Source organism: Marmota flaviventris, chromosome 13, assembly GCF_047511675.1.
Source record: "Marmota flaviventris isolate mMarFla1 chromosome 13, mMarFla1.hap1, whole genome shotgun sequence".
Lineage (NCBI taxonomy): Eukaryota > Metazoa > Chordata > Mammalia > Rodentia > Sciuridae > Marmota > Marmota flaviventris.
Genome location: NC_092510.1, coordinates 50778613 through 50790959, shown reverse-complemented (window position 1 = coordinate 50790959; position 12347 = coordinate 50778613). Strand labels below are relative to the sequence as shown.

At 31.8% G+C, this 12347-nt stretch overlaps 1 protein-coding gene across 1 annotated transcript in view; it reads right to left on the bottom strand.

Annotated features, from left to right (window-relative positions):
* Ccdc171 (coiled-coil domain containing 171) overlaps nucleotides 1-12347 on the bottom strand; it is a 398124-nt gene that overhangs the window by 128686 nt on the left and 257091 nt on the right. The window contains exons 22-23 of the mRNA XM_071600432.1: nucleotides 4833-4978; nucleotides 2321-2375 (exon numbers count right to left, since the gene is read on the bottom strand). Of these exons, the coding sequence (XP_071456533.1) occupies nucleotides 2321-2375; nucleotides 4833-4978 (201 nt within the window). The remainder of the gene's footprint in view (nucleotides 1-2320; nucleotides 2376-4832; nucleotides 4979-12347) is intronic.

Below are 12347 nucleotides of genomic sequence, written 5' to 3'. Positions count from 1 at the left end.
CCTACACAAATCCTCCTACATATTTTATTTCAATTTTTGGTGCTGGATTGAACCCAGTACCCAAAGCATGCTAAGCATATGCTTTATCATTGAGCTATAACCCCAGGTCCTCCTGTATATTTTAAATCATGTCTAGATTACTTATAATACCTAATACAATGTAAATGTTATATAAATAACATTATAGTTATACTCTATGGTATTGGGAATAATGACAAGAAAAAAATCTGTACATGTTCAGTACAGATGCAATTTTTGTTTCAAATATTTTCAATCTGTGGTTGGTTGAATCCATGCATGCAAAAATGGAAAGAATCTGGGCCCTTTTTCTCTACTCCTCTTTGTTAACCTGAGACAGTGAAATGACAAGGGAAAGTTCAAGGTGGCTAGAAAAATAAACCTGCAAACTCAGGCATAAAGACATGTGGGCCTGCACCTCTCAGAGAGCTTCAGTGGGACCCTCTGGCCACTTCCTTATCACCTATTCATTCTCACCTATACTTTAAAGAAAGTATAAAGAGAATTTGTCCTAATTATCTATTAGCCTTTCCTAAATTTTTACTGCAAGCTTTAAAAGTTTTTGATTACTTAAAAACACTACATAGATAGAAATTCCCAAAGACACAAACCAAAATAATTAACTAATAAATCTGAAGGAGGAAAAAGCCATAAAGCAAAATTAAATCTATAGAGGCTGTAGGCCAGTTGTACACATCTTTCCATCTGACACAAAGACCAGCAGTTGAATTACAACTGAAAAACTGTGTGATTATAATCACCCTGTTGCAACCAGCCTTTATCATTCTCAAAACATCTACTTTGCCATTCTCATAAGGAAAGGAGAAGTACAATTATATATCATATAAATGATGGTTCTTCCTTGACCTCAGAGCCCGTTCTCCAAGTTAGTTGCTACCTAACATTCTTTATTCTTTCAGCTAGGAAGATGAACAATTGGATTTCAAAGTCAACATTAACTGCATAAAAGATATGCCACATATATGACATCGTAGACTTTTTCATCCCAAATTTATTGAGTATGAAAATCTAACCAAAGATGTCTCTTTCACTGAAAATCCAAATTTTTATTTGTAGCATACACGGATTTGATGAGACTATATTTAAACTATCCTAACCAGCTAAATGTTTTGAAATGGGGAGAGGGATAAACCAGGGCTTCAAAGAAACTTATAAGAAAATAGAACTCAAAATACTAGATTTGTTTCCAAATGCCTTTAGTGATAAGACATAATATTAGGCAATTTCATAATGTAAAATAGGACCAGTGTATTCAAACATGGTAAGCTGTGGCCCAGGGTGTGGCACAGTGGTAAAATGATTATCTAGAATGCACAAAGCACTTAGGATTGATCCCCAGAACCACACATGCACATATGGGTGTGCATACAAGGGGAAAAAGTGTCCTAAACTGTTAAAATGTATTAAATATTAGCTTGATAATGTTTATTTAATATCTCCTTAAAAAGGTTAGTTTCAGGATACTGTAAGTGATTTTTATAAAACTACAATATCTGATAAATTTGATTCACAAAACTGTTCTAAGTGTGATTTATTCATAAGTTCCAAATATCTTAATAGTATTAGATGTTTGCATTTCCAACAAATTGTCTATTAAATGATATCAGAAATACATCAATATCACTTCTCTACTTTTAAATAATAAATAAATCTTTTAATCCAATAGAGTGCTACAAAACAGTCAGTTAATATCTTGAGTTTTCACTAATATTATAAAACCCTTATGCTGCTCATCACTACAAATTAATAGTTTATCATTTGTAAGTCATCAAATTTGAAAGTAATAGATAAAATATATTATTCACTTTAATAACATTCTTATACGTAAGAAGGTATAAGAATGTTATTAATTTGAATAACATTACTGCCTAGTTGCAGGTATATAATATTGCCAAATAAAATATATTATGTCTCTACATATGCATAAACAGGACAGTTAGAAATGGTAAAGTTAGACCGTATGGTCAAATATTTTATCATTCTGAAACATATAAGAATCTTAATGACCTCTGGTTCATTTAGCAAAAATCACAAATAATGCAAGTGCAACATACCAGTTTGGGGAAAACACTATTTTAACAGTTTTTATTAAGTACCTAAAGTGAATTCTGGGGGGAAAAAAATGTAATATGGCATTCTATATTGCAAAATTCCAGTCATTTCCAAAGTATCTTTTTGGTAATTTGTTTTTAAAGACAGGTACAAAATGAATCACTTTGCAGTTAATAATGATTAAAAGTATAGCAGTACAAATTGAACAATATTAAAAATATTACAATACCTTATGAAGCATATTTTCTACGGTTCTCATGTGATTAGCAACACATTCTTTGTCTCTAGAAAAAAGAAAAGATTAGATATTGGTAAAAAACTAAGTCTTCCTATAACCATCATACATTTCAGTGTAAGTCACAATTATTGAAAAATAAGATTTGGCTATCATTGTACCCCTTTTAAAGTTATAAAACCTAACCATATTCACTGATACACCTTCATACTTAACTCTTTACTAACTTATTTTGCCTATCCTAATTGGGCAGCAGGGGTTGGGGGCAGGGTTAGACACAAATTAAGAAAATGAAAACAAAAGTTATGATTACATTATAGATAATTTTTTTAAGTTCTGGAAAAAGTCTTATTCTTTTTTTAATAATGAAAAAAACTTTTAAAATCTCACTGGTGGGGAAATATTACATAAATGGTCATACCATGCAAAATATTTTTTCTATGTAGTCTTTGTGCTGTAATGATTATTATGGTTTAGATGTAAGGTGTCTTCCAAAAGCCCATGTTTGAGACAATGCAAGTTTAGAGATGAAATGATCAGGTTATGAGAGGTTTAACCCAATCAGTTAATTAATTCCCTGGTAGGGATTGAGTGGGTAGTAAATGAAAGGCAGATAGGGTGCAGCTGGAGGAAATAGGTCATTGTGGGTATGCCTTTGGGGTATACATTTTGTCCCTGGTGAGTGGAGTCTCTCTCTGCTTCCCTCCATTACACTCTTCCATCAAGATTTCCTGCATCACCTCTGGCCCAGAGCAAAGGAATGGATTGATAACTCCAAAACCGAAACCCCAAAATAAACTTTTCCTTCTCTAATTGTTCTCATCATGTCTTCTGGTCACAGCAGCAAAAGGCTGACCAAAACAATAATTGTACAAAGAATCCTATGACCTGACTAGTAATATACAAAATTACTACTTTCTCCTATTGACCTTGTATATTCCATCTAGCCCTTACAATGAAATAAAAAGTTTGAGTGAAACAGCTGAAGCCAAAAACTTAATAGTAAATTATAAATTGAAAACTGTAAATAATGTATTAGCTCTCCAAATTTCAAATTAGCCTTCTTGGTTTTATAAGAACTATGCCCATGGTCAAAGATCATAGAAATATCAAAGTCCTGAATCAACAGCAATGTTGTGAAAACACAATAGAAATCAGGAGGTTTTTATAATCCTGTTTTCATTAATCTCAGAATTTACTCAGTCATAAGACTCACTAGAAACTATCTAGGCTTAGCTTCTCCACTTGAAATGAGAAAACTGAGACTGAACAGGGCAGCAAAAACTGATTTAGCCAAATTTATATTTTTAAAAAAGACAATTATATACACCTAACAAGATGATGCACAGCTTTACAAATTTCAAAAAACCAACTGGTGGATATTCAAACGTCAATATTTGGATTTTGTGTCAATTCATCTTTATCTTTCAGCAATGCCAAAAGCCCAAAGGCAAAGATTATGGATATCCTAAGATTGCAGATTCCCTATTCTGTGATTTACAGACTATATTCTGTAGTGTACAGACTATATTCATAATTCATAATATTTTTGCTTACAAGTTTGTCTGAAAATTTTTTAATTATCATGTATTTTGTGTAGAAATTCAGAATTCCAAATTTAGACATTAAATTTATTAAAATCAATGTCTCTTTAACTCTCAAATAGACTTTCCTTTTTTTCTTACTGTTTGTGAGAGGGTTTTTATTTTTTTTCTATTCTTTATGAGCATATTGTAGTTGTACATACTGGTGGGATTTATTGTTACATATTCATACATTCCCATTCTAAATAGACTTCCTGTAAGTCATGGTGTATGCAAAGGGTAGTATATCAAATTTGTTGTGGGGAAACAAATAAAAATGCCCAAGAGAACTGTTCAATTTGAACTTCATAGTGTATGTCAACTTGATTATCTGGTAAAGGAAAAACACTCTCACCACATTTACATAGTTGTCTTCTAGAAAACTGTATTTTTTTCTATTTTACATGGAATATACAGCTATAAAATTAAATTAATTTTCCAAGATCAATAATGGTTTGGTGCATTTTTAAAATGTCATGGTATACATGTTGATCATACGCTAAAATTTCCTTATACAAATATTACTTGCAATATTAGTATATTACAATAAGAGCAAAATGGGGGGGGCAGAAGGAGATAAGGAATATGTGTCAGTAGACACTATGCAAAACTTTTAACTAAAAAGTCTTACATTTTACATTACTGAAAACACGGTTTCAAGCATGTAACACTGCAACACAGCCCAAAACGCACGTAGAGGTTATATAGAGCTTATACTTTTCTTAGGCTTCTCAATAAAATATACATTTATTATGTTGAGTTAAGAGTTTTCTTCTTCAAGGATATATCAGAGAATTTCAAAGAAAGACAGCTGTACTTTTGTTTTCTAACACTGTATTATCCAGGGCTAAAACCCAGAGCATGAAAGTAAGAATTGATCTTTTGTCTGTTTTAAGTGATCTCCCCAAGGTCCAAATGCTCACTTGGCTGCCATGCGGAGGGCACTCTCTGCATCATGGATGTTCTCCTCCAGTCGACGCTTGTCCTGCTCCAGCTGGGTAAGATGTCTATTGAGCTGACGCAGAGATTGATCTTTTCTTCTCAGCTCCATCTTTGCCTCGGAGAGACTCTGCAAACAGACAGAAAACAGAGTTACTTGTCAGCCCTGATAATTAACTTCAATTTATGCCATAGGCTATTAAACAAAGGAGAATACAGACTGAGAAGTAGACTTGGGTCATTACACGTCAAGATTTAACAAATTTTCTACAAAAAAAAATTATATTTGCTAATTAGAAATGATAGAACTGGTAAGATTTTTAAAAATATTTGCCTATAAAATATAACATTTTTAAAGTACTGCAAGATAAACTGTATTCTTACTAAAACTGTCTGATTATAGAAATCTCAAGTCGTATTTTCTTTTAATAATAATAAAAGTCAATTTCAGGGGACAAAGCCCTTTAAATTTAGAGTCTATTTAACTATAAATAGAGCTGAAGAGCTATCAGATGCCCAGAGTTGAGTGTATAATTGGTAAGTAGACTAGGAGATACCTAGAAAAGAGTAGTGAACTCTCTACTTTCTTTATGTATTTGTCCATAATAGGTTGCTGTAGACATCTAAGTGGACAAATTAGACTCCAAAAAAATTCAATTGCTTCTTTCATATCAAGAATAGTAATAAAAATGTGATCAAAATGCTTCAACTTTTAGAGAAAGTTAAAAACAATACTTGCACTCAAAATTATTTGTGGCCCATAAATGTTTTCCTCAGAAAATATTTTATATTTCAGGAAGTTTTTATATTACTGTTTACTGATATTTGTTTTAATCTGAAATATTCACTTAGGACAAAAATCTCAAGATACAATCACACAACATTATTTGGAAAGTTTAGGGCCAATGGTCTTAGAACCACAAACAATTTAAAAGAGTACTTTCTAGATCTCATTTAAAATTCTAGGGTGCAAAATAGATGTTTAGTGTTAAGAGATCTTCTGATTCCTACACTGTTTATTACTTTGCTTATGGAATCCCTAAAATAAGCACATTTAAAAGTTTTTCAATTAAACTTGTTGTACAGTGAATCAAACACATATTATACACATAATATTTTTCTTTTTGCTCAGAGTTTATCTACACATTAATATCCACAACAGTGCTCCACAAACCCAGTAAAGAATAAACAACATTCTATAATTTCATGTTTAAAATTCTTCTAAAAGTATCTTTTTTTATTGCATTCACAATGAATAGTATAAAATATCAAGTTGACTACCTGGAGCTAATACAATTAATTCACTGTAAATGCTGGTGAACTGAAAGAAATCATCAGTCAAATCAGGTATTTTAAAATGTTACAAGATTTTTAATTCAGTATCTCATTTTTCAAGCAGACAAGTTGTTGCTAGACAAATAGTATTCAAGATATTAAAAATAATCAAGCTGTGATTACTTCTTAGGCATTTAATTTTATTTTAAATCTTTAGTATTAACACATCTTCAAGAATAGTCCAAGGTTGACCTATAGTTTAAGTTATAGTTAGAAGCACAAAGTTTATGCTATTGTACAATAAGGTGACTATAGATAACAATAATGTACCATACATGTCAAAAATACTAGGAGAAAGAACTTCAAATATTTCCATCATAAAAAAGATAAATGTTTGAGGAGACAGATATGCTTAACCTGATTTAAACATCATACAATGTATACATGTAGTGAAACAATATCTATACTTCATAAGTAGGTACCATTTTATGGTTTTATATATCAGTTAAAAATTAAATATACTTTAAATTTTAAAAAGAATATTCCACCATGGAAATAATCACTGATTCAAATCAACTTTTATAAAACAATAAATAACAAATTTTTTTTAAAATACTCTAAACCTACTAATTTTGTGCCAATATTGATAGTTAAAAGCACTGAAGTATCACAAGACTTCTTTATTTAAAAAAAACAAAAAAAAAAACCTCATTTGAGTCCTTTTAAAAATCAGTATTTCCAATATCTTCCAGGCAATAAAAAAATAGTAGTTTTCAGTTATGAAGATAAAACTAATGATTCACCACGAGTCATGCATAAAGCTTGAACTCTTTTTCCAACTAAATAATAAATTTATGCCAAGCTATTCAAATTCTCTTGCTCAGTAACTCTCATGACTAGAGGTGCATACTTGTGAAGGGACTCTCCAGGGTTCAGTATATTGTTTCCAGGGTTATCCAGGTTGAAGGTCACTGGTCCAATCTGAGAGAGTCTATGAACTTAGACCATTGTAAACCTATACTTTCAGCAATCTTACATTATACTTTCAAATAAGATATAACTAATGGCATTAGAACCTTCTACTATATATCTAAATCTTGTTTCCATTCTTTAATTTTCATCTCTCAGGAGCAATGACAGGAAGCCACATTATTCTAAAGCTAATAGTAGACAGTGGCATAGAAAAGGAACAAAAAGTGGTATAAACAAAGTGATATAAATCATACTTCCTCAAATGTAAAAATGAAGAAACAATATAGTTCTTATTTTAAAATCACAGTTACATAACTTATAGACATACAATTCCCATCTTAAAGAGTTGAGGGGTACCATCAAGGAATCTGTATTCATCAAGGTTTATGGGATGTATACAAAACACCAATATATAATAAGTGGCTCAAAATTCACCTTTTTTAATGATAAAAACTGAATCTTTAAAAAGCCTAACACCAAACTCTAAAGAAATTTTTTTTTATTTAAAGTGATTATAAATATATTCTGAGATCTTTCTTTACACTAAGGTATAAGATAGGGCACATCAACAGTCTAGGTTATAAATAATAAAGGACTGAATTGTGAGGTGTATGTTAGTTTAGAATCAAATATTTTTGAATACTATATAGGACTCTTCAGTTTGCCTTTGAAGTATCTAATTATTTAAGAAAAATAGAGGTGTGTATATGCTTACATATATATCATATATAAAATATATACTATACATATAAAAAATAAGTTCAGCTTTTCTTCTCTTCTGTTCAGATTCATCTAATTAAAACCCATGATAAACTTTATGGACTCTAATATTGCCAACTGAATGACTGAAACCAAGAGGGTGTGCCTCTAGGCAGCAAGGCAACAATGATAAGCAGCAGGTTAGCCACTAATTTCTCAACCAGGGTAGATTGTGAAAGTGTGATGTTCTGATATACAAGAAACTGTTCAGGAGAGAATAGGATAAATCAAGTTTAATAACTCTGCTCCTAATTGTTCCCCCAATGCTCAACTCTAATTACTTGGAGAACTCTCCTGACTGTCACCTGATATTAAGTTGTTGGAGGCTGAGCCTGGAACAGTGAGATAATCAATAAACATTTAGTGGGGAGAAGAATGAAGATCCTGTTAAGCAGTGGGAACCTGCAGCACCCAAAGCCCTTCTGCTCATGAGAAAACCTATGGGACAGCCATAGTGATTGCAAAGCAATAATCCAAAGCACTGTTTTTAGGCCTTGAGGCCTTTAGGCAACAGTACATTTGAGGAAAAAAGGTTAACACGGTCACCCTAATTACAGCCCACTTTCACATACTTCATATATAAGCGAAGACAAGCCAATTAGGTAGAAAGGAAGATAAGGGAAGTTTTATTTGTATACTAATTAAACCCCTGATGAAATTAAAGGAAAAACATACAGCTCTGTAATTGTGTCTGAGAAAGGTCACTTCAGGTTCAGTTATCAGAACAGCACAGCCTTGAGATATTTCACTTAATCCACAATACAGCCCTCATTTTGTACTCAGGTCTTAATATTTACAAAAAAAAAAAAAACCTAAAGCCTGATCTTTAAACACTGTGGTGAACAATTTTAGCTGTTAGAAAGTTAATGCTAAATATGATAACAAGAGTCTTTTTAAAAGCAGAAAAATATTCTACCTACAAAAGAATCAATGTGTCAATATAATTTATCAAAAATTTCGGTTTTAATTTTAAATCCAAAATGTTTTATGGCAAATTTTTATAATATTTCAGACTGACTCTAGTTCAAAAGCTAGTATATCTTTATTGTATTTCTTTTTAGATAATGCTATTGCTTCCCTTCATATACAGTTCTCATGGTACACGGAAAAAAGCCAATGCTTTCACTAGACTTCTTATGTAACAAAATATTTACAGCTGATTATTTTCCTAAAATGGTCCTGAAAAGATATTTGCTCATGAAAGCTGGCAAAGTATGGACACAAAGAAAACAGTTAAGAAGGAAATGTTTAGGAATACACATGCTAGATGTGAATATGATTCGCTATTTTTAAGCACCTTTTTTTCTTTATAGTTTCTGAAATTTCTATAATAAACATGAATTACTTTTGAATAGAAATACAAATTATTTTAAGTCATACATAATTTTACGTTTCTAAAGCTCTGAACGTTTATTAGAGCTAATAATATTTTTTGAGACAGGGTCTTACTATGTTACCCAGGCCATCCTTGAATGAATGATCCTCTTGCCTCAGTTTCCCAAGTAGCTAAGATTATAGGCGTGCACCACCATGCCCAGCTGTTAGGGCTACTAATTTTTTTTATTGTGAATATAAATGAAAATTCTATTACTTTGTACCTATAAAAACATTTTGTGAAGTGAAATTTTTTTAATTAACAACTTTATTAAGATATAATTCACATACCACACAATTCACTCTTTGTATAATTCAGAGGAATTTAGTAAATTCACAGAGTTGTACAACCATCACCAGTGGAAGTTTTTTTTGAAGTGAAGTTATTTAAAAAAAAAAAAAACTTTCCAAAATGGCATGGATTTCTAAGTATATAGTATGTCTCATTATTTCAGCAAGATCTAGTTTAAAACTACACAAGATATACAAGGTTTATAATTTTGCTCAGTAATCGTTTTAAAAATAAAAAATTCATAAAATGAATTCCCTGAATCAGAATATTTGATTAATAAATGTGGTATAGTATGAAAGTAAAGACATCTGAAAGGATGTGCACATCTTTCCAATTAGTATTTCTGGATGTCAAGGGAATCACCCAACATAGTTCTTTCTCATAAGGGTACAGTCTGACAGTGCTTTAGACCATTAGGCCGCTAGGAAGACCAAGCCCCAGGGGATATCGCTTTTATAGATTTTCTTTTGTCTAATGGGAAATATCTATGGATCCACATTCCTACAGACTAAAAGCTAATGGCTTATTCAATTTGGTATAAAAAGTTAGTCATACGAAATGAAAGGCAAGACAACAATACAAGTGTTATAAAGAATTAAGCTACATCACTTAGGTTAGAGGGGGGAAATATCTGTAACTTTTTTTTAATTTACTGTTGTCTTACTGTAACTTCTGAATAAACATTCCTAGGTTACATTAAGTTGGGTAAAATATCTCAAAAAATAATGCTGGAAAGGGAAATAATACCATAGTCAGCCTATTAGAATGTGATAAAAATTATAGTAACCAAGAATTGAGTGGCTGATGGGTGGACCAAACTATGCAGGTTGCCACAAAAAGTATAAAGCTAAAATGATATAACCACCAAATTTACAAAGTGGCTGTATAAACAAATTAGAGATGAAACTACAGAAAAATATATTTTATAAGCTAGGTCAAAAAATTTGGGAGTTAAGCAATTAAGTAAGTTACAATAAATATACAACAGAAAATATTGTTACATAATATAATTAATATATAAATACATTTCAATTTTGGTTTCCTATATTTTATATGGGAAATTAAATAAAACATTATGTGATTTCAGGTTATCTTCCTTAGGGACTTGTTTATTCTTTTCTAGTAATAATCTTACACAGAAGGCAGGTGACATAATTATAAATTGAAAATAAAGATTGGATGATTTATCCACCTTCATGACTGAATGAATGACAGTGCTAGTTAGAACTCACAAAATGAGCAGGAACATGACCTCTGCGTAAGAAATGCAAGTGGATAGAATGCACCTAGGTTCTTCTGCTAGTTCTTAAGCCAACAGATGTGGAAGTATCCTATAACCATAGAAAACTGTATCTATTTATTTTTTTAATTACTTTTAGTTTTAGGTGGACACACAGTATCTTTACTTTTTATTTTTATGTGGTGCTGAGAATCGAACCCAGTGCCTCATGCATGCTAGGTGAGCATGCTACCACTTGAGCACATCCCCAACCTGAAAACTGTATCTATTTAAAAGGCATAATTAATACAATAATTACACTTCTAAATGTAGTGACACTGCATATTCTTCTTTAAATAAATCCCCACCTATATGTGGTAACTTAGTTACCACGTTATTTCTGCTTCTGTATACATATATGTGGTATATACATACATATATACCTAAATGTAGTTTTTAAAAATAACTATTTTATCACACTTGTAAAAGATAAAAGGAAATTAACAAATTACTTTTATAAACAAGCCATAGAGTATACAATTAACAAAAAATGAGCAAATAAGAAAGAAAAATCCACCCTTAAAATTTCAACATATGGTCAGGCACGGAGGCGAACACCTGTAATCCCAGAGGCTCGGGAAGCTGAGGCAGGAGGATCATGAGTTCAAAGCCAGCCTCAGCAAATTAGTGAGGCCCTAAGTAACTCAGTGAAACCTTGTCTCTAAATAAAATATTAAAAAGGGCTGAGGATATAACTCAGTGGTGAAGCATCCCTGAGTTCAATCCCTGGTACAAAAAAATCCAACATATGTTATAAGATCTTGTTGTAAAATGCCATTATGACTATTGGTACCATATTCTCACATGTCTTTCAAAATGTCCTTCTAAATTCTGTCAGTATAAAAAGAAAAGGTTACTCCTTTCCAGTAAACTAACTGAAAGTGAGCAACAGAAAAATAAAATGGAACAAGAAGGAACCTCATAGAAGTGTTCAAATATATTGAATGCTATTTGTTCTAGGCCTCACATAAAAACTGCGAAACTCGTTCTGGTCCCCTATAAGAGTTAGATAATAAGGTAAAGTTGAGCTAGAAATAGTTAAAATGCATTTTAAATTCCAAAGAAAGAGGATAGTAAAGAGAATCACCAGAGCCCCCTCAACTGGAAAATATCCTCAGAAAAGGAAAATAGACAGGAGGTAGCTGAATTTCTTGTGACACATAGCATGTAAGTAATAATGTGGCAGTAATGTTTTCTCAGAGTATAAAGGAAACTGCATTTGGCTGCACTGTAGACCTCAAGAGACAAAAACTACCTGCAGGTGGTAATCATCATGATTCTATAACAAAATGAGCAAGTACATGACCTCTGTGTAAGAAATGCAAGCGGACAGAATGCACATAGGTTCTTCTGCTGGACTTCATCAGCTAGACTATTCAGCAGGTTCCAAAAACTTTACACAATTGAAAATGCTAACTAAGTAGAGGTCCAAGAAGTTGAATTTAGGCCAAATGTTCTGATATGCATATGCTAACTCACAATAAGTGGGGGCCAGTTAGAAATTCACCAGATTAGACAAAGGGAAATGAAGAAAAGGGACAGGGAGGG